At 45.0% G+C, this 23,458-nt stretch overlaps 1 protein-coding gene across 5 annotated transcripts in view; it reads right to left on the minus strand.

Annotated features, from left to right (window-relative positions):
* The window catches only part of PCNT (pericentrin), a 105,337-nt gene that overhangs the window by 70,596 nt on the left and 11,283 nt on the right, over positions 1 to 23,458 (minus strand). For all 5 annotated transcript variants that reach the window (XM_073646761.1, XM_073646758.1, XM_073646757.1 and 2 more), the window contains 13 exons: positions 20,611 to 20,757; positions 19,779 to 19,943; positions 17,920 to 19,683; positions 16,719 to 16,802; positions 16,496 to 16,645; positions 14,157 to 16,014; positions 12,789 to 12,868; positions 12,596 to 12,707; positions 12,170 to 12,501; positions 11,870 to 12,086; positions 7,185 to 7,366; positions 5,138 to 5,358; positions 3,930 to 4,587 (listed from right to left, as the gene is read on the minus strand). In XM_073646761.1, coding sequence (XP_073502862.1) covers positions 3,930 to 4,587; positions 5,138 to 5,358; positions 7,185 to 7,366; positions 11,870 to 12,086; positions 12,170 to 12,501; positions 12,596 to 12,707; positions 12,789 to 12,868; positions 14,157 to 16,014; positions 16,496 to 16,645; positions 16,719 to 16,802; positions 17,920 to 19,683; positions 19,779 to 19,943; positions 20,611 to 20,757 — 5,970 coding nt within the window. The remainder of the gene's footprint in view (positions 1 to 3,929; positions 4,588 to 5,137; positions 5,359 to 7,184; positions 7,367 to 11,869; positions 12,087 to 12,169; positions 12,502 to 12,595; positions 12,708 to 12,788; positions 12,869 to 14,156; positions 16,015 to 16,495; positions 16,646 to 16,718; positions 16,803 to 17,919; positions 19,684 to 19,778; positions 19,944 to 20,610; positions 20,758 to 23,458) is intronic.

Raw genomic sequence — 23,458 nt, forward strand, 5'->3', positions numbered from 1 at the left:
AATTCAGATCAAACCCCTGCGGGATCCATTCACTGTAATGAGGCAGCAGAGTTACTCTGGACTCTGTCTGGCCTCTGTTTAGCGGTGTCCGTTTTTTCAGAAGTGCACAAAACTGTGCTCAACCGCACTTTTATGCACTCCTAAAACAAATGACACCATGGGATCACAGGCCAGAAAGCATCCACAGTGGCCTATCTCTGCCTCATTACAGGGAATCTTCCGTCATGGGTTCCGTCTGAATCACGTATTTCAGAGATTTACACGGAAACTCTGGTGTAAGTGCTCAGCGCAGAGCGCAGGATAAATGTGAGCAGAGCCTTACTGCGATCTTTGGGAGACATAATAAACAAATCAGTAGCAGGTGAAGAATTGGTTTTATTTATTTTTTACGCCGTTCCTCATGCGGTATAAGTGATGAGATTACTTTATTCATCGGGTCGGTGCGATTACAGAGATACCAGATTTATATCGGGTTTTTAAGACTGACAGCTGTCAAACACTAAGACGCTTTTTTTTTGCAAAATCTAGTTTTTGCATCGCCATATTTTGAGAGCTATCATTTTTCCATATTTTGGCCGACAGTCGTGTGACGGCTTGTTTTTTGTGGGATGAGTTGACATTTTTATTGGCACCATTTTTGGGTACGTGACATTTTTTGATCGCTTTCTATTCCGTTTTTTTGGAGGTAAAATTAACAAAAAACAACAATTCAGGAATTGTTTGAGTTTTTTTTTTTAATGCCGTTCTGCGTGTGGTAAAAGTGATAAGGCAGCATTATTCTTCGGGTCAGTACGTTTACAGCGATACTACACTTACTGTATATTTTTTTATGCTTTGGCGCTTTTACACAATAAAACAATTTTATAGAAAAAATATAGTTTTTTGGCATCGCTTTATTTTTTATTTTTCGGCTGATGTATGGCGGCATTTTTTTTGCGGAACAAGATGACGTTTTCAGCGGTACCATTTTTATTTCCATTTTGCTTTTTGATCGCATTTTTTTCCACTTTTTTGTTTGGCGATATGAGGAAAAAGCATAGTTTTTTGCTCCGTTTTTTATTTTTATTACGGTGTGCACAGAAGGAGTTAATTAGTGTGACAGTTTTATAGATCGGGTTGTTTCGGACGCGGCAATACCAAATGTGTACTTTTTTTGTTTTTGCATAAATATACGGGTTTAATATTTTATTTATTTATTTTGTGATTTTTTATTTGTTTTTTAACAGTTTGTAAACATTTTTTTAGACTTTTTTTTTTACATTTTTACTTAGTCCTGTATGGGACATTAATTTTTATTTTTCTAATCACTGTTCTCATGCAATGCAATAGACATGTATTGCATTGCATGAGAACTTTGCTGATAGTGTCACACTGTCTGTCTCCTACTAGACTTCAGCTGCAGGCTGAGCCTAGCAGGACACCATATATGGCAGATCCGGAGGCGGTCATGTGACCTCCAGCTGCCATAACAACGGCAGGTCCTGGAAAACATCAGGGGGCCGTCGGAGAGGTAAGTGGACGACCCCCTCTCCTCTCAGTATCTTCTATATGCCGCGATCACTATAGATCGCGGCATATAGAAGATAGCAAAGGGTTAAACATCATTGGGATCTGATCCAATCAGGTCCCGATGATGTCCCCTGTCAGAGCTGTCGCTCTGAACCGCAACCGCAGCACTTGCAGGACCCTGAGGGTCCTGAGGGATGCGGGACCGCCGACTGTTCATAAACGTCGGCGCTGCACAGAGCCCAGGCAGCGCCGATGTTTATGTACAGTGGGCGGTCGGGAAGCGGTTAAACTGTTAGGCTATGTTCAAACACGTGGTTTTTTTCTGTAGCTAAATCTGCTGACAACTTTTCTCTGGCAGGAAAACAGCTGTGTCAAAAATGCAGGCTTCCCTGGTTTTTTTTGTGTGTTTTTGCAGCGATTTTTTTTCACTGTCCTATCTCTATTTAGGCATGTACATAAAGTTCAGTGAAAAAAAAAAAAAAAAAAGAATCCCATTCTATTTTGCCATCAAAAACGCTGCAAAAAAGCAGGTGCAGTTTTTGCAGCGTTTTTTTCACCACCCATTACACAAGCAAGGCAGAAAATACGCAGCAAACAAAAAGCAACATGTGTGAACAGAGAATTCTGGTTTCTCATAGACTTTGCTGGTACTGCTGGACGCAGCTGAAAATTTGCTGCAAAATACGCAGCAAAACACGTCGTGTGTGAACATAGCCTTACAGGTTTGGCTTCTGAACTGGCTTCATTCAGCCCTTAGACAATAATATACGTCATAGGTTGTTATGGGATTAAGCGTGTCTTTATGATAAAGTAAAAGGCATAAACCTTGGCAGGCCTTTGTTAGGCTAAGTGCCCACGATGCAGAAATGCTGCATATTTTTTCCGCTTCTCCCTGGCAGGAAAAACGCATGCGGATTTTACATACGTTTTTACCGCCAGGTAGAAGCGTTTGTCAAGCGTTTTTGCATGCAATCTGCATGCGGGTTATCAAGCGCTTTTAGCATCACTTGGAAAGTGCTTGACAACTTGGTCACACTATATAAATCCATGCAACCGGCATGGATTTATATAGTGTGACCAAGTAATAGTTTAAAAAAAAAATGGTAAAGAATAAAGATTACACTTACCTTCTGATGGCCCGCGGTCTCCTTCTCCGCTCCGTCCGGTCTCCCCGGTGTCTCGCGGTGGTGTGAAGGACCTGCGATGACGTCATTGAGTCATGTGACAGGTCACTCGACCGCTGACGTCAGGGGTTGCGTTACCTGTCACATGACTCAATGACATCATGTCAGGTCCTCACACCACCGCGAGACACCCAACACACCGCAAGCATCGCTATGGAGACCGGAGGCCATCGGAAGGTAAGTATAATGTATATTTTTTATTTAAAAAAAAAAAAAAAAAAAAAAAAAATTTTAACAGGTACTATGGTACCCAGGTCTGGATGAGAGTCTCCTCTTCTCCAGACCCGGGTACCATCCGCACATTGAATTGCTTCATATCCGCGTGTGCACATGTAGTGATGCGGATATGAAGAGTTTCAATGCAAGTCAATGGTGGCAATTGCGCTGCGTGTCCGCAAAATTAATGCACATGCTGCGTATTTTTCCGCAATGATAATCCGCAGCGGAAATTGCCGCAGCATGTGCAGAGCACATGCGGATTATCATTGGGGACCATGGGGCACGGATTACCAAGCGTTTTCGCTGCAGAAATTCGGCAGCAAAAACGCTTGAAAAACGCATAGTGGGCACGCAGCCTTAGGCTTTCACCTGTCACTACGACCCATAGGCACCCTGAGATCATGGACCGAGGAAGGCTTCTATCCTTATCTAACCGCCTAGAAGCAGTGGACGCCATTGAACGCAGTATGTAAAGGGATAATACAATAAAAGTAGCAGGACAGGTAAAGCATGCAGCGGCACCATTGGGAGCTGGCACGCAGACAGCACTAAAGGGTTAATAGGGTTAACCATCCTCTCCCTATTATAATCTGCCATCTTGGGCTTAGAACAAGTAGGTGTGAGCCACAGCTTAGACCTAATGAGCTGTGAAATTCTATCCTAGCAACAAGACGCTTTGGGAGGGTGCAGACACCTGGCAGGTGCGGGGTCCGGCCCGTAACAAAAGGAGAAATGCTGGAGCTGGTTTTTAATTGCCATGAAACAAAACTCCTGAATCACTAACACAAAAAGAACTGTAACAAAACACTTCAAGGTTAAGATGAAAGCAAACTGAGGTAACTCACCCTACTATCTTAAGACACCATGGATGCAATGTACAATATAAAGGGAATAAAATGTAAAATACGCTTTACTTCCTGCGTCACGTACATTGCACACTTCAATTCTAGCATTTGGTAGATAAGAATTTGTAGTACACCAATGTGTAGGAAGGTCATAATGGAAGTTTCTCCTCACCTTGTGGGCAACTTGTAACTCTTTCGACATCTCTTGGAATTTTGCCAACTGTATAGATGCCATCTCCTGGCGTAGACGCTCCAGTTCCAGCTCCTGTTGCTGTAACCACTGCACCCTGGACTTCTCCAACTGATCTTGAGCCTCTTTCTCCTTCTCTTGTAGTCTATTAAGCAAGCATTGCTCCAGCTCCTCCACAGCAAGTGCATGTTCATCTCTGATCTTCTGTATCTCCGACAGGTATGACGACTCCAAGCTGTCCAGCTTTACCAGATGTGAAGCTTCCAGGCTTTGTATGTGAGCTTCGTGGTCTAGGACACGAGCATGGAGCTCTTCTTGGTGCTTTTCCAGCAGCTCCGCTAACTGAATGTATGGTTCTTTATGGCTCTGCAGCTCTGGAAGGCCAGCGTTTAGATCATCAATAGAGCCCAGTTCTGACAGGACAGCCGTGTTCTCCACATCTGGAGCTTTTAAGGTCAAGTCTTTATCACCAGATTCTAGATCACGCTTCTCCTCAGGAACACCAGAGATAAGACTCTCTGACTGCAAGTTAGGATCATCATTACCAACCTCCTGGTATTCCACAGATGCCGACTTTATTAGCGTCTCTCTCAGGAGAGCTTTCTGTAGCTTGGCATTTTCCATGTGTACTTGTGCAAGCCTAGAAGAGGACAATGATGAATCATTTAGAAAGGTTTCCTACAATAATGCAACAAGCTTCAAAAGTGGTTAACATCTAGTAAAAAATAAAAAAAAAAACTATTAAAATACACAAAAAGGAATTCAATTTTAATACAGTGAAAGGTTCTAGTTTGTGCGTATGTAGCCACATTAAAGGGGACCTTTACAATGATGGCCTATCTTTCAGTTGTGTCATCAATATCTAACCGGTGGAGGTGCGACACGTGGCATCACCACTGATTAGCTGTTTCTGGTGCCGGTTGGAAGTGCTCAGCTGTGGAGCCGTACAGCACAGCTTAGTCAATGGTATAGTGGCAATGGCCGTGTACTGTACATCCATCCCCTATTGGATCAAACAGGGGGAAGATGTGCAGTGCCGAGCTGTGGCCATTATACCGTTGCCGATGCTGTGCATCCGGCAACGAGTCCTTCCGGCCATCGCTGGGAACAGGCTGATCAGCAGGGGTGCCATAAAAGTGCACATTGCCTAATTAACAGCAATGAACACGTACGTTCTGCACTCAGCTCACCTTTCCTCCGCTTCTTTCAGTGCACGTTCTTTCTCCTCTTTCAATCTTTTGGTAATTTCCTCCAAGTCATTTGCCATCTTTTCTCTGACATACACCAGCTCCTTGGCATGCTGAGCCTGAAATACCTCTAGCTGGGACTTTTTTACTTCGCCATCATCTTGCGCTTGTTTTTCATCATCAGATTTTGATCCGGACTCTAAATCCATTTGGCACATAATGCTCTGCTTAAAATAAAAGGGAAATAAACAAGGAACAAGTTGAAATATGGATGCCCTAAGGAGATCAGCTGGTATTATTGAGATATAGGCTACAGAGTAGAAACAATATTAGGACTTTCACTTGTAATTTTGCAAAGATTTACAATACCCAGGGCCATAAGTAAAAATACTGCACTACATTACCATTCTCAGCACTAAGCAGCAACGAAATGTGAGCTTGTGGAGGAATGAGTGAAAAGACCGAGGACAAGGAAGATGTTGTCATGGAACTAGTGCACAAACCGAGGTCGTAGCAAAGTGACAGTCAATATAATAAAGAATATTAGAGAACTAGGCAGTTTGCATTTTATTTTGCAATTACTCTGTGTTTGGAGGAAACCCACACAGACATATTGTTAGGGAATTTAGAATTGGAGCCCTATTGGGCATAGAAATGATAGATGTATTTAAAGAGCTGCAGAATAAGACAACGCTACTTAAGCAACGCATAATAAAAATACTGGTTAATTTAAAGAAGTATTCTTAAAAGGGTTGTCCATGACTAGGACAACATCTTCTCAATCTCAATGTTTGCCTCCATTAAAATAAAACAAAAAACACTTATACTCACCTCCAATGCCGGCACCGTTCCAGCGGTGTAAGGGCTTACGCGAGGTTGTTACTTTGTGCAAGACTTGTGCCCAAATCAGCGCCATCTTCACTGCCCGCGCCATCGAATGTATTGAACATCAACAAAAGGTGACAGAGCAGCCGCAGTCCTGACTTCTTGATGATGTTCAATACGTCCAAAACCAGGGACAATGAAGCCAGCGCTGAATGGGTCGCAGGGCTCTTACGACATAACCTCAAGTAGAGCCACAGTAACAAGAGTGCTGACACTGCTGGAAGCACGCCAGCACCGGATGGGAGTATAAGTGTTTTTATTTTTAACAAAGGCAAACATTCAGATTGTGAAGATGTTGTCCTAATAGTGGGAAACCTCTGAGTCACATTTATGGCATTTGCGTAAGATATGGTATAAAATGATTGATAGATAGGGTCCCATTCTTGAAATGGATGTGGTGGCCTCATATCTAACACTACTATGGAGAGGTGGTGGTGCATGTGCAAATCTATACACTCCCCTGGGAGTTGCTACACGTTTTCAAAATAGATTTAGGTTCCAAAAGGTGGGACTCCATTCTATCACTCATCACACATCTGAGATAGAAACGACCCTTTATCAATAGAAGTAGCTGTTTAACCCTAGAACGCATGACCATAAAAATCTACTTTTTCACATACCTGGGGCCTTTTAGGCCCGTGTGCAAATAACATGGAATAACTCAAACAAAAATGACAAACAACTATATACCTGAGGAATACCTAGAGTTTCAAAATTCTAACTAAAGTAATCTTGCAGAAAATAGAAAACAATTGACAGGGCGGGCCTGCGAGGCCCCAGGTATGCGTTCTAGGGTTAAAGGAGAGCTCACTACAGACAAATGAAAGTTACCAATAATCTGGCATCTTTTACCTTCGACAAAGTACGAGCAAACACACGTTACCAAGGAGAAGAGAAAGAAAAGAAAAACAGGAAGGATATATAGAAAATGTCAAGTTAACTATTTAAATGTATTGGAAATGATTTTTCAACAAACTAAAAATAAATATGGATCCAAAAACAGCAAGTGTAACTGAGCCCTATGTGCTCCTCTGAGTTTGTGTGTAAAAGTAATAAACTCGGGGGGGGCGGAAATTGTAAAGTTCTTTTACTATTTTAAACAGTAATTCTGAAAATAAAATCACATAAAAAATACATTTGGATAGAAGAAGGTGCCCAAACTTGCCTTCTCTAGTGGCTTCGAGAGAGCATGATCACTAGATGACGACTCTGAATTCTTCCCACCTCCATCGCTGGGCCATTCTGCACCTAAGGTCTGATCGTTGTGGCCCGGAACCTGTGCTTTTTTAATGTTTTCGCCATGCTTCATAGCTTCATGGGTGTTCTGAAGTTGCACCCTTGTTATCTCTACAAGACAAAATACAATAGACACATCAGCACCACTAGGTCCTACTGAAGTCATTAACGCCATCTCTTGCCTTACTGAGGTCAAACAAGCCTAACACAGCTTTAGAACACAATGCAACCATTCTGCAGTGTATACTACTCATTGTTTAGAGCACTAATGATTTGCACAGTCCAACCCGTTATTTCCATGAGAACTAATCTGTCCATACCAGGGGTGGGCAATTAATTTTCTCAAGAGGCCACACAAGACCGTGACTATTGTGGATGGCCGAACAAATAGTTAGAAATAATTCTGCTCAATATGGCCCCCGTAGCCCTCCCACCACACATGCGGTATGATGGCCCCCCCACCTCTCCTCCTTCTTCGACCGCTTACAATTAGGCTTCCGACAGCACCACTCCACTGAAACTGCCCTGACTAAAGTCACCAACAATCTACTAACTGCCAAATCCAAGCGACACTACTCTGTCCTCCTCCTCCTAGACCTGTCATCTGCCTTCGACACAGTGGACCATTCATTCCCTCTTACTACAAACTCTCATCATCACAGACTTGGCCCTATCCTGGATCTCCTCATACCTAACAGACCGGACATTCAGCGTCTCCCACTCACACACCACCTCCTCATCTCGCCGCCTATCTGTCGGTGTCCCCCAAGGTTCAGTTCTAGGACCCCTGCTCTTCTCCATCTACACCTTCGGTCTGGGACAGCTCATAGAGTCCCATGGCTTTCAGTATCACCTCTATGCTGATGACACACAGATCTACCTCTATAGACCCGATCTCTCCTCCTTACTAACTAGAATCCCACAATGTCTGTCCGCTATTTCATCCTTCTTCTCTGCCAGATTTCTAAAGCTTAACAAGGACAAAACAGAATTCATCATCTTTCTGCCATCTCATTCAACCCCTCCATCTGACCTATCCATCAAAGTTAATGACGCCCACTCTATCCAGTAACACAAGCTCGCTGCCTTGGTGTAACCCTGGACTCTGATCTCTCCTTCAAGACCACATATCCAAGCCCTTTCCACTTCCTGCCGACTCCAACTCAGAAATATCTCCAGGAACCGCACAATCCTCAGCAAAGACTCTGCAAAAACACTAGTGCACGCCCTCATCTCCCGCCTCGACTACTGCAACCTCCTTCTCTGTGGCCTCCCACTAACACGCTCGCACCCCTCTATCCTAAACACTGCTGCCCGATTAATCCATCTGTCCCTCCACTATTCCCCGGCCTCTCCTCTCTGTCAATCCCTTCACTGGGTCCCCATTACCCAGATACTCCAGTTCAAAACCCTAACCATGGCATACAAAGCCATCCACAACCTGTCTCCTCCATACATCTGTGACCAGGTCTCCCGGTACATACCTGCACGCAACCTCCGATCCTCACAAGATCTCCTTCTCTACTCCGCTCTTATCTTCTCTTGCCACAATCGCATAAGAGATTTCTACCGTGTATACCCCCTACCCCGACATATCAAACGCTAGCCTACCGTGGAAACCTTCAAAAGGAACCTGAAGACCTACCTCTTCTGACAAGCCTACATCCTGCAGTAACCCTCGTTCTGCCTTACCGCTGTACGACCAGTATCAAGTGCGTGTGTGTTTTTTTTTTTTTTCTGCATCCTCACCCATCCCTTGTAGATTGTGAGCCCTCGCGGGCAGGGTCCGCTCTCCTTCTGTACCAGTCGTTGACTCCTTTTGTTCAAGATTATTGTAAGTGTATTTGCTATGTATACCCCTTTTCACATGTAGATCGCCATGGAATAAATGGCATAATATAATATTATATTATATTATTATTACCTGTGGCCCTCCCGCCGCGCACGCGGTATGATGGCCCCGGCAGCCCTCCCACCGCGCGCACACGCACGCACACACACGGTATGATGGCCCCAGCAGCCCTCCCACCACGCACACACACACGGTATGATGGCCCCAGCAGCCCTCCCACCACGCACGCGCACACACACACGCGGTATGATGGCCCCAGCAGCCCTCCCACCACGCACGCGCGCACACACACGCGGTATGATGGCCCCAGCAGCCCTCCCACCACGCACACGCGGTATGATGGCCCCAGCAGCCCTCCTACCCCACACACACGGTATGATGGCCCCAGCAGCCCTCCTACCCCACACACACACACGGTATGATGGCCCCAGCAGCCCTCCCACCCCACCCACACACACACACGGTATGATGGCCCCAGCAGCCCTCCCACCCCACCCACACACCCACACCCACACACACACACACGGTATGATGGCCCCAGCAGCCCTCCCACCCAACACACACGGTATGATGGCCCCAGCAGCCCTCCCACCCCACACACACACGGTATGATGGCCCCAGCAGCCCTCCCACCCCACACGCGGTATGATGGCCCCAGCAGCCCTCCCACCACACACACACGCACGCACGCACGGTATGATGGCCCCAGCAGCCCTCCCACCACACACACACGCACGCACGCACGGTATGATGGCCCCAGCAGCCCTCCCACCACGCGCACGCGGTATGATGGCCCCAGCAGCCCTCCCACCACACGCGCGCGGTATGATGGCCCCAGCAGCCCACCCACCACACGCGCGCGGTATGATGGCCCCAGCAGCCCACCCACCACGCGCACGCGGTATGATGGCCCCAGCAGCCCACCCACCGCACGCGCGGTATGATGGCCCCAGCAGCCCACCCACCGCACGCGCGGTGTATGATGGCCCCAGCAGCCCACCCACCGCACGCGCGGTGTATGATGGCCCCAGCAGCCCACCCACCACGCGCACGCGGTATGATGGCCCCAGCAGCCCACCCACCGCACGCGCGGTGTATGATGGCCCCAGCAGCCCACCCACCACGCGCACGCGGTATGATGGCCCCAGCAGCCCTCCCACCACACACACACGCGCGCGCGGTATGATGGCCCCAGCAGCCCTCCCACCACACACACGCGCGCGCGCGCGCGCGGTATGATGGCCCCAGCAGCCCTCCCACCACACACACGCGCGCGGTATGATGGCCCCAGCAGCCCTCCCACCACACACAAACACACACGCGGTATGATGGCCCCAGCAGCCCTCCCACCACACACAAACACACACGCGGTATGATGGCCCCAGCAGCCCTCCCACCACACACAAACACACACGCGGTATGATGGCCCCAGCAGCCCTCCCACCACACACACGTGGTATGATGGCCCCAGCAGCCCTCCCACCACACACACGGTATGATGGCCCCAGCAGCCCTCCCACCACACACACTCCCTGATGTTCCTCACAGCCCCCCTCAGTACAATGGCTCATACAGTTCCCCCACAGACAGTATGATGTTCCTCACAGCCCTCCCCACAACTGTATGAAGATCCTCACAGCCCCCCCTCTAATCTCTATACCAGAGGTGGGGAACCTCCAGCCTGAGGGCCATGGGACCAAAGATAACATTTTTTATTGGCCCCTGGGCATATTCAGGATCATTTAATTTTGTGCAGCCCCTGAATGACAGTAAAAATATTCAAATGACTAGTCAGAAAAAAAAAAAGGTTCCCGACCACTGTTCTATACAGTATGAGGCCCCCCCCCATACAGTGCCCTTCCTCAATAGAGTACGATCCAACACAGCCCCCCCTATAGAGTATGAAAACAGTGCCCCCCTATATACAAAGTATAAGCCCACAGACAACTCTATATATAGTATGAGCCCACACACACAGCAAGATCCAATACATGGCCCCCACCTATACAATATGATCCCCACACAGCCCCCTCTACATATAGAATGATCCCCCACACTGAAGGTCTGAGGACCACTGTTTTCAGCCCTTCGGCTGTCTCGGTCCGCTTGCTAGACAGAACAGCCAGAAGTCAGGTGTAGCTCACGGGTCGCAGTTTGCCCAGGTTTGGTCTATACCATTCTTGAACAGAGATTTTCCAGCTCCATGTTACTTTTAACAAACAGCTGTTAATGGTATAAAATAATGAAAAGTAGTAATACTCAAATTTATCAATCCCTCAGTGCTCTGGAGACGACATTTTCATAATTACCCAATGGGTTTATTACTCAGATGGAGCTTTGTCCTATCATCTTCAAACTGACGGCTACGACCAATCACTGGTCACAAGAGTGATCTCAGTTGTAAAACCACATTCCCACTACAGACAAAGATTGCTTGCACAGTCTATGCATCAATCCGTCACTTCATTGCTAAGGCCAGGTAAACAGAGACCGGCCGGGTATCAGAAAAAAGTTGGCGTAGGAGGATGGCAATTAAATTATTGCTTTAAACTAGCTGTCAGCTGTTTGTAGAAAATTTCATGGAAATCCCCATCAGCAAAATGGAACGGAATTAGCTTTTTGAGATTCTGCTGATCACTGCAAGGTAAAACTCTAGTACAAATGTATTGGTGTATTTTCTGTATGGATTGTATACTGCAGTATTTTTTCTCTTGTGAAAAAGTCTATATATTTCTAGCATACAATGACAAATCACATGTCACCTCTGATGTGCTCCTCAGACAATCTAGCCCTCAGCTTCTCCAGATCCAGAGAGTGCTTCTTCTTTAATGCCTCTATCTCAGATGTATACTTTTCAGACAGGTCCATCTTTAGACTGAACACATCCTCCTTGTACTGTAGGCTGAGGGCTGCACGTAGGTTTTCTAGCTCCTGCCTGTGCTTCTCTTCTACGTGAAGTCGTGAATAAGCAAGTTCTTCCTGTATATTAGGAAAAAAAACAACTTTACGAGTGCAAAAGTAAAGCACAACCATCCAGGTCAAGAGTAGGAATACAGACTAACCTTGTGTTCCTCTAGCTGGTCTGTCAAATGCTGCAGAAACTCTAACTTTTCACTTTCAAAAGACTCTTCTAAAGTCAAAGTAGAACAGTTCAGGGGAGTCATTTCCACCTTCTCGTCGTCATTCATTTCTCTAAGACGCTGATGCAGTATCTCCAGCTCTTCTCTGTAGGTCTCCTCTGCAGAGCTGGACTTCTGCTCAAAGTAAATCCGAAGTTCTTCCATCTCCTTTTCATGTTCAGCTTTCAACGATAGACGTTCCTGCTCAAAGTTTTTCCTCATCCTCTCAATTTCTTCCAACTGTGTAGAACGGGCAATGAGCTGTTGCTTTAACTCTAAAACCATAAAATACAGATATATATTTTAATATACAGTACATGTTGGAAGGAAGAAACTGAAGGCGATGAAAGCCGGGAGTGTGATAGGTACCATTAAGTTCTTGACGACTTGCTCTGGACCTGTTAACCTGAGACCATAGAAGTTGGATTTCTTCACTGGAGTTAATTTTAACCTCACTATAATTAATCTGCAATGTGTTTGTCTGTTGAAAGAAACTGACATATTAGAAAAAGAAACAAAAACATCTACAACGTGGAAGACTAGAATACCTTGACTTTAATACCGGATAATGAACATAGTCATCCAGAATTTCATTCTCCTGCTGTTGATAGACTTGTTCATTGTCAGCTTCAGGTACAAAGGCTATTATAAAAAGAAAGAAAAATAAAAGTGTTTTTTTTTTTTTTAACTGGAGAAACCCACATCTATAAAAGAGTAATATTCAACGCAATTAGCACTACACGGATCATTATTTCTGTATCACTAAACCCTCCACCTTAGGCTATGATCAGATGGGTCACTAAACTTATTGGTTCAGTCGCAGCCGCATTTTGCGTAAGTAGCGGTACCCATCTGCATAGCAGACGGGTGCAGGAGCTCACAGCCATTTACATGCACTCGTTTGGTCCATAAATCAGACCAGAAGAGCACATGCTGCAATTTTATTTTTTTTCACATGGAATTGAGGTCCTTATGAAAAATAGCCCATATGAGCTAGCAGATAAGCCAACACTGGGACTGTGTGGTTTCCATACGGGATAAAGGAGTTCTTCTGAACTCACTCTCACACAGTCAAATCATTTGCCATTGCTAAGTTTATAAGGCTGTGTGCTGTCAGTGTGGAACACCACACATACACACCCCAATGTTAACCAATGATGGTTTCAGATGGAAAAATGTTCATGTTAACTAACAGTCTGAGGTGGGCGATAGGGATGGAACAAATCCACATCAAAAGGGGGTGTCTGACTGGAGACAATTTTTTTTTTTTTTTTTTTGCTTAAGTGCATGTAATTAGAACATTAATTTTTGAAATGGCCTTTCACTGACAATTTAGCAGCGTTTGCCTTCTATCGCCTATGTGTTGCACTGTTCATTCTTGGAAGCAATGACCAGCAGAGATCACAATCCGTGCATGCGCCGTCTCCGATGGCCATGTTCCTGAAGCCCACCACCGGGAGAGCAATGCTTAGAGCGGGGACTCCGCTCCTGCCTGCATCGCTGACATTTTCATGAAGCCCACCAAAAGGACAACCCAGGGCCTGCAGCATCGCCCCACTCCTGCCACGGCAACCCTGCCTCCTGTGACCCAGCTCCACCACCCACCTCCATAAAGCTAAATTTCGACTCTAAGAAGGAACCTCATTTGACACAAAAAAAAAAAATCCCATTTTCCTCCTCAAAATTTGAGGTGCGTCTTATAGTCCGCAAAAAGCGGTAGATGCCACATTTCACTATTCCATTTAATGGAGATTTCATGTATATCACCTATACTGAACCAATATTTATTACCCATCCAGAGTTAATAGCTGAGACACTCTTATATAGTAACGGCCCTGGATTCTGTGTCACATCACGAGGCTATGAGTATATCGTGTGTAAGAAATGCTAAGTGCAGCGATCAGAGCTCTGGTCGCATCTAATGTTTTACCCTTATGTTGCTGGTGACTGGACTCGCTCAGTTGTTCATGAAGCTCTTGACTAGCCTCCATCTGCTTCACTTGTTGATCCTGTAGCTCTTGTACATTGTGTTCCTCTATCAGCTCGGAGAGGTCTTCTTCAGGATTCATATTTCTTGCGTGGTGTAATTGTTTGCTATGCTGTTGGCATTGCTCCAATACAATATTTTCCTTTGCATGAATTTCCTCGATCAGACAAATACCATTTTTAAGCAGTTCTTGGTGTGTACATGACTCTTGGGGAGCAGTTTGCGGCAGAGGTTGGTTACTTTGCATCTGCTGGAAATACTGGTTAGCTTGTTCCTTCCAATCTGGATTCTCTTGCATATAAAGATCGTTCATTTTCTGGATTTCGATAAGATGCTGCTGTTGTAACTCCAGTAGTTGCTTTGCGCATTCTTCTTGTATTTGTTCTAATTGCTTGGAATGTTCTTCTTGTTTCTGTAAGGAGTTCTGCAATAGCTTCTCTCCGATACGTTTCAGCTCTTGTGAATGCTGATTGACCAGGAGATCCAATTCCTGAGAATGTTGGTCTCGCTGCTTCTCCAACTCCTCCTTTTCCATGATATGACGTTCTTGTATTTCTTCAATTTCCTTATCAAGTTTCTCTTGTAGTTGCTTTATGGCTTTTGAATGTTCATCCTGAAGTTGTACAGTTTCTTTATTCAATCTTTTCAGAATTTCTGACTGCTGTTCAGTCTGCATCTCCCACTCATTTTTCTCCTGGAGATAAGTATTCTCCAGATTTTCACATTGCATTTGAAGCTGCAACATTTTCTTTGCATTCTCTTCTTGCTGCCTTCCCCACTCTTGTTTTTCCAGGGCAAGAAGATCCTGAAGTCCCTTTATTTCCTTTGACTGACCATCCTGTAAGTGCAGTATCTCATCGGAGTGTTTCTGCTGAAGCTGAGCCGTCTGATGTGAATGTAGCTCGGTCACCTGTGACAGCTCCTTCTTTAGTTGTTCCAATTCCTGGAAAGGTTTGTTTTCTTGACTTTCCCACTCTTGTTTTTCAATACAACGATCATGATCTAGGATTTCTAAATCTTTATGATCTCGTAGTTTCGATTCTTCCATTGCATGTCCCTCGGAAAGAGACTCAATTTGTCTTGAAAGTTCTTCATTTTGCTGTAAAAGTTCTTTCTGCAACTGTTCAATCTTTTCCAAATGTTTAGAGTTTGTTTCTATCAATTCTGTCCTCTCTTTATTATTTTGTTCTTCCAGATTTAACATCTCCTTTCTACACAGGTCATTTGCCTCCAAAGAAACTTTGAGCTGTTGGGCAAGTCCATCATGGTTTATTTCCCACTGTTTCCTTTCCTCTAGATGCAAATTTTGCATTTCTTCTCTCTCCAGAATATGTAGTTCCTGTAAGTTTGACAACTTAACTAAACTTTCCTCTTCCATTAATCTAAGTTCCTCTGACTTTCTCTCAAATTCCAGTTTCTGCTCCTGACATATCTTCTGCACAGACTCGAGCTCTTTTTTGTATCTTCCTTCCAAGTCTAAACTTTTTGTTGCGTGATTTTCCTTTAGAAGCTCAATCTCTTTCAAGTGTTCCTGCTGCTGTTGTGAGATTTCCTTTGAAAGCTGCTCTCGTAAACTCTCCAGAGCCCGTCTATGCTCTTCACGCAAATGCTCTACTTCAAACTGATTCTTGCTCTGAAGGATCGCTAGGTCTTGTGCCCACTTGTTATTCAGCTGATCACGAAGCTGGACCAAGGCATTCTCCTTCTCTTTTAGAAGGTTCGACTGACTTAGTTCAAGGTGTGTAGTGTGCAGGTTGTTCAGACTTAGACGCATTGCCTCCATTTCTATATTATGTGCAGACTGCAAAGAGAGAATACTGCGTAAATTAAAAAAAATAAATAAATAAAAACAAGCACCATTACCATAGGTTAAGGGATCAAGCGAAGATGATGTGCCCCTAGAACATAAACCTCAATTGACACAAATGAAGTATGCATCCTCTGCTAAAAATTTTTAGTGATCATTTATCCAGGGCACGACCCCGATGGTACTTCATTTTAATGACAAAAATAAGACTCATCAACTTGAAGATTATGACCAGGGTCACAGAGGAAAACCAGCTTAGTACAAGAATAGCTTAAAATGGACAGTGCTCGGACTGAAAATACGTTCGTGTGAGCTTGGCCTAAAATGGCTAAATCACCGCTAGTCACTTGGGAAGCACATGATCTTTACTTGATCAGGGTTAAAAAGTTATATTTCAATGCAACTATATGAAAAAGAAAAAAAAAAAAAACAATATATAACAAAACATCCTATATACCGTCTAGCACGAGCATACCTGGGTCTGTTCCATCTCTGTACTATGTGCCTTCTCTAGCTGTTGCACATGTTCCTCCAGTTTCTGCTTCTCCGCTTTCAGGTCAGAACACACCTTTTGCAGATCTCCTTCATGACCGGATTGTAGAAGGGTAATTTGGCTTTCATGCGCCTGCAGAGGACAAGGTTATTGAAGCTTAAGTTTAGCAAAGAGAAATCTGAGAGTACTATTTGGCAGCAAATACCTGATTTAGTGAGGCAATCTGCTCCTTCCAGCTCTCTCCAGAAACATCCATCCTTTTTTCAAACTCTGCATTCAGATGATTAACCTGAAGAGCGTTGAGATGCAAAGCTTCAGTATTTACAAAAGCAAGAAAAATTTGCATCATATCCAGGAACAGCATAGGTCTGTCCTGTGTCGGCAGTTCATGCCCATTCGAGTACTGACCAGCAACATCAGACACAACCCATGGATAGTCTACTGTTAAAGTGGTTGTCCGCTACTGGACAACCCCTTCTTAAAGGGAATCTGTCACCAAGTTTTTACTACTTCATCCGAGAGCAGAATGATGTAGGGTCCGACACCCTGATTCCAGTGATGTGTTGCTTACTGGGCTGCTTGCTCCAGTTTAGATAAAATCCATGATAGACCTACTGCAGAACTAGCAGTTCTCTGAATGCTGAGCCCTGTATAACCCCTCCACACCACTGATTGGCAGCTTTCTGCCTATACGCAGCATACACAGAAAGCTACCCATCAGTGGTGGGGGCGGGGTTATACAAAGCTCATGAGTATGGAGGACTACACGGCAGCAGGTTTACTAGTCCTCTAGTGATAAAATCACTGTTTTATCAGCAGAAAGTTATCAAAATGAAAACAGGCAGCCCAGTAAGTGACATTGCTGGAATCAGGGTCTCTGTCCCTAAATCATGCTGAGCTCCGATTAGGTAAGACATCGCTTAAAGAGATTGTACACTACTTTCACATTGATGGCCTATCCTTAGAACAGGTCATCAATGTCTGATTGGCTGGAGTTCGACACCTGGCACCCCCACCGATCAGCTGTTATCAATGCCGGCCGGCAGTACTTCCTTGCGAAGGTTTACACGCCCCCATCCTGCCCCCTTTTAGAGCTGGAAGAAAATGGTGTGAGACAAATAGTCGCAAGATGTTAGCGCAGCCTCAAGATGCAACAAAATGTTTAAGCTTTTCCCTCCAGAATCCTGGTGCAAAAAAAGCTTTAGTGAATGGAGCCTTATGTCTGTGGTTTCAAAGTCCATGACTGGAGTACATTTGTGTCTCCGGCACCCAACAGTTGGAAGAATTTGACACATCCAGCAGACTCAGCATCAAGATTGGTGAACGCCAGCCTTGATGACTTGACCACTAAGTTATTTCTACATTTTAGAAACCATCAGAGCACATTGTAACATTATTCCACCAACCTCTTCTTGCAGCTTGCTTTCTAGCTGCTCCTTCTCTTGCCTTAGTACGCTCACTTCTTCACGCAGGTTCTCCTCCCTCTGATAGAACTCGGTTTCCTTTGCTCTTATTGCGTCTTCTAGTAGCTGTTGCTCTACACCTTTGGAGTTGAGTTTATTATCAAATTCTTGACGTTCAGACTCCCGGGCCATTTCTAAATTATGCAAATTCTGGTCAAGATTTTGATTGCCGACCTCTAAATTTTTACACAACTCAACAGTGTTTTCCAACTCTTTTTCTACTACAGACAGCCTATTTTCCAATGTAGTTTTCTCTTCTATAAGGAGTGATAAAAATTCCTCCTTCAGAGATTTTTGCTCCTGGACCTCTCTCAGGAGTTGTTCTTGATCATTTATCCGTTTTCTTAGATCATCACGCTCACTCTTTATTTCTTCTACCATTCTCAGCTGTTCTTCAGAGAACTCTTTCTTAATTACTTTCTCCATTTCTAGTTTAGTAGCCGCAAGCTCGGCCGTCACATCTCTCCAATTCTGTAAAGCTTCCGTCAGAGCCTCAGAGCTCTTCTGTAACTGTTCTTCTTTGTCCTGAAGACTTTCCATTAAGGCTGAGCATTTCTGACTCAAATCTTCTATCAGCACAGGGCTATGCTCAGCATTTTCACTAGGCTTAGTATTGCTGGAAAGATAGACAGCGAAGGACTCTGGGTCTAGAAGAGTCCCCAAGGTAGCACCACCTGCTAGGACACCAGTAATGGGCATTGGAGAAGAAAGTAAATTAATATTTCCTCCCATGGTAGAGTTCAAACTTTGTTCCAGTATAAAGTCACTATCAAGCTCAAACTTACTGTGTCCACTCAAGTCTTCTTGGCTATTGTTCAAGTCAAACATCTGATTTGGGATCAAGTATTTGTCCAGTGAAGTCAACGCTGGTGCAACCTCATCTTCTGCTTTGTCAAGCTCGACTGCTTTTGAATTCTCAAGCTCTTTTCTGGCTTTAACCCTGCTCAGGTTTTTCTTAAGGTCTTCTAACTCATGTCTAAAATGATCAACTCTAGTATCTTTATCTGTTATCTTTAGATCAGACATATCTTGAGAATAGTCTTCAGAGTCCTGAAGTTTCCAGGTATTGGACGACTGTTGGTCTAGGTTAGTGTTATCTTCTTCAAGGCTCTGTAGCTTCAGTTCATACATCTGTAGGCCTCGCTCATGCTGCAGCTTTATGGCTTCACTGTCTTCAGCTTCTAATCTCAAATTATTTTTAAGATCACGGAGCTCTTGGTTCAGACGGTCTTTCTCATACTTCTCTTGATCTACGATCTCCTCTGCTTCTTGCAATTTCAGAGTAAGATCTGCAACCATGTCACTGTGCTTTTGTTCCCAGGAAGATCTTTCCATTTCGAAAGTCAGCATTTGTTCTTTAATCTTTGTGCATAAACTTTCCCGAAGAGTTTCTGAATCTGCAAGTCTTTCTTTTAACTCTACAACAAGAGTTGCTAGAGTGGCTGTGTCCATTTCATTGGCTTTATGTGTGGAATCTCCACCACCTTCAAGGTCACTTCCAATACTGGTCAATAATAACTCAGTTTGAATGGAAATCTCATGTTTAGGCTGCATGATTTCTTGATTTCTACTAAAAAGTTCTTGTTGCAAGAGGGACACAGAGTTTTCAGACTTTTCCAGCTTTTCTTGTAAGAACTCAAGTCTTGACTGTTGCTCCTGCATCAAATGTTCAAGTTTTTCCACTTGATTATCGTTCGCTCTAGTTTTCTGTAGGAAAAGAAAATGGTTATCAAATGACTAGTGAAGGAATGGGATATTATGGTACAGTGGCGGTTTTTGCCTGACCAAAGAAGAACTTTTACCTTCCGAGAGGCTTCCAACTCCCTTTCCAGTTCTTGTGCCCGTCGGTCTAATTGACTCATGCGCTCTGCCTGGTTCATGAAGCTACTCTGGAGTAGAGACAACTCTAGCTCAGCTTCATATAGCTCAGTTTTTCCTGGACTTTTACTTTTTAAAACTTTACTTGCCTTAAAAGAAAAAAAGAATATATATCATATGACAACATATATAACATGATTAATGCTTGCTAATATGTAAAGCATCACCAAAGTTCAGGCCAACTAGAGAATTTTTTTTCTTGAAGGTTCTAGGGAAATTTTCAGCAGTTTGTAGAATAATCTGCAGATATGGGGTCAATCTGCATGTTAATAGCGTTATTAACATTCTCGGCACCCGTACTTAGTTTAATGCTGCTGGGAGAAAATTAAGTTCATTTCCCAGGCAGCATTCTGGTTTCAGACACAGGGCTGACGCCGATACTGGTTCAGTCACTCAGGTATGGAACACATGCAGATTAACAACGTTTTTTTTTCTGGTGACAGGTTCCCTTTACCATTTGCTTTTTAAAGTGCTGTGGCTCACATCTAGAAGAGCATAGTGATGGGCACTTCCTTATTTCCAGTTTGATGAGTGCTTTTTAAGAAGTCAGAGCGACAAGTCTGTGCACCTCCACTCTTTAATAGCTGAGCAGCCATGCTTGATCAAATTACTTAACGTACCACTCACAAATTTTCACCACCAACGCATTATGGAAGATGCTTGTGGAGGGCAAAGCTGCAGACACTAGACATTCACAACTCCTGTAGTTCTTTGGAAACAGACATGTAGAAGACCTGTAGTTGTTGCAATACTCACATTCTGCAGCTGACTTTGAATCGCTTGGATCCTACTGGACAGGCTTAGAGCCTCGTCTTCTACCTCCTCCCCACCCAGAGCTTTTTGCAAGTTACTGGATACCTCGGTTATGCCATCATCAAAATCACTGACAGTCGTCTGCTTTGTCTATGAAAGAAAACAACTATAGTAAGGGTGACAAACTGCTAATCCTGAGCAAAAAGAAACTGAATAGTCAAGAGATCAAAGCAATTTAAGGAGTTTTCCACTTTCAGTAAACCATTTTAACCAGGTACTGCTAAGTGTAAGCAAAAAAAACAAAAAACCTCCACCTACTTTACTTACCCTCTCCTGGTTCTGCACGGTTTCTCAGTCGCTGCCCCAAGACGCAGGAACTGAGCTCGTTCTGTACCTTGTAGATGCCGGCAGTGTTATACAGCCGACATCTGCCTACAACACCAGCGATTGGAGACACCAATCTGCGACAGTATTTAAATTGGCAGGTCACAGAATAGCTCACATGGCCCCCACTACCCTCCTTGCAATGTGCTGATAGGATGTCATGGCAGCCAGTGGTCTGTTAAACGCCCCAAATGCTGCCATTGTGGTCCTGTGGATAGGCTTCATAGGAGAATGCCATTTTTGCTACATAATGCAATATTATAGAACAAGTAATCAAAAGACAAAAAAAAGTAGTTACTTACCGGTAACGGGATTTCTCAGAGCCCATGACGGCACCACGGAGAGAGGGGATCCGCCCTTCAAGGACAGGAAACCTACAGATAAAAGGGCGGTGCCTCTCTCCCGCATCAGTTGGTTTACAGAGCACCGAGAGGACCACCAGGTTAGTAACACAAAATTTTTCAATCTAAGACTTCGTCAGACACACCACGTGGCTACAACAAGTAACTAATAAGTGTGCACACCCACACGTGAAGGGAGGGAATGTACGGGTGCCGTCATGGGCTCTGAGAAATCCAGTTACCGGTAAGTAACTACGTTTTTCTCCTTCCCCCCCCATGACGGCACCACGGAGAGAATAACAGAGAAGTGACTCATTGGGGGGGGGGGGGGGGGACCACAGCTTCCAGAACCCTTCTCCCGAAAGTAAGGTCCGAAGAAGAGGTTAAGTCTAGCCGGTAGTGATTAAAGAAGGTAGAGGGGGAAGACCATGTTGCCGCTCTACATATCTGCTCTATCGTAGCCCCGGCCTTCTCCGCCCAGGAGGCTGCCACCGCTCTTGTGGAGTGGGCCTTCAGTTTCTCCGGGGCAGCTTCCCCACGTGAGGAGTACGACAGTGTGATGGCCTCCATTATCCATCTGGCCAGCGTGCCCTTAGAAGCCTTCTTCCCCTTACGAGGGCCCTGAAAGCAAACAAAGAGAGAACTATCCTGCCTACACTCTTGTGTCGCCTCTAGATATTGGATTAGGCACCTTCTGACGTCTAGTGTATGCAAGACTTTCTCTTTCGTGTTCCTAGGGTTGGGGCAGAAAGAAGGGAGGGTGATTTCCTGGGACCTTTGAAATCTTGACGCCACTTTTGGTAGATAGGCCGGGTCGGTTTTCAGAGTAACCCTATCCTCCAAGATTTGTGTGAAGGGGGGGGCCTGCCGATAGGGCCTGAATGTCACTAACCCTACGTGCTGATATGAGAGCTACCAAGAGTGCTGTTTTTAGGGACAGGATTTTTAGGGATGCTTCCGACAGAGGTTCAAAAGGTGCCTCCGTTAAAGCTGAAAGGACTAAGTTCAAATCCCAGGGTGTAGTATTTCGGGATGGGATGGGTCGGGATCTAGCTGATGCTTTAATAAACCTAGATACCCATCTATTCCTAGCTAGGTCAGAGTTATAGAGCGTTCCCAGGTCCCAGGACCGCAACTGAACTTTTAAAGGTACTTGTGGCCAGGCCCTGCTCCAACCCCTCTAAAAATTCCAGGATAGCCATCAATGGAAATCTCTCTCTCCCCCCCCTAACCTGGAACCTGAGACTGAAAGGAATTTCTTCCAGGTTTTCCCGTATAGTTTGGTGGTCACAGGTTTTCTACTTTGAAGTAGCGTGGTGATCAGATTTGGGGAGAAACCCTTGTCCTTCAGAAGAGCCCTCTCAAATTCCAGGCTGTCAAGTGTAAGCTTGAAGCCTGAGGATGGAGAACTGGACCCTGAGAAAGGTCTGGAAGTTCCGGAAGAACCCAGGGGTCGGAGATTGAGAACCTCCTCAGCCATGAAGACCATGCCCTCTTTGGCCAAAAGGGGGCTATCAAAATTACCCTCGCCTTCTCTTCCCTGATTTTCCTTAGAACAGCAGGAATCAAAGCTGTCGGAGGAAAAGTGTAAGCTAGAGGGTAATTCCACGGGATCATGAAGGCGTCCACGGCTACGGGGTTCCCTTTGGGGTCTAGGGAGCAAAATGAGTGCGTTTTCTTGTTTCGATTGTTGGCAAACAGATCTATGGAGGGACGACCCCACATTTGTACAATCTGCCCAAACACTGATTGACTTAACTCCCATTTGCCCTGCTTTAGTTGTGTCCGACTCAGAAAGTCTGCGGTGCGGTTTTCTATCCCTCTTATGTGTAGGGCTGATAGGGATTGTAAGTTCCTCTCGGCTAAGCGAAAGATTACCTCTGTCGCCTGCATTAGGGAATGGGACCGTGTACCCCCCTGGTGGTTCAGGTACGCCACTACTACCCGGTTGTCTGAAAAGACCCTCACGTGGTGCCCTTGTAATGTGTGCATGAACTCCTGGAGTGCCAGCTCTACTGCTAGGAGCTCCTTCATGTTCGAGGAAACTAGTTTTAGGCATTCTGCCCAGACCCCCTGAGCTACCAGGTTGTTGAGGTGAGCCCCCCAGCCCAAGGGACTTGCATATG

The sequence above is a fragment of the Phyllobates terribilis genome, unplaced genomic scaffold (assembly GCF_046119375.1).
Source record: "Phyllobates terribilis strain yellow unplaced genomic scaffold, ASM4611937v1 Scaffold_9__5_contigs__length_417890890, whole genome shotgun sequence".
Taxonomy (NCBI): domain Eukaryota; kingdom Metazoa; phylum Chordata; class Amphibia; order Anura; family Dendrobatidae; genus Phyllobates; species Phyllobates terribilis.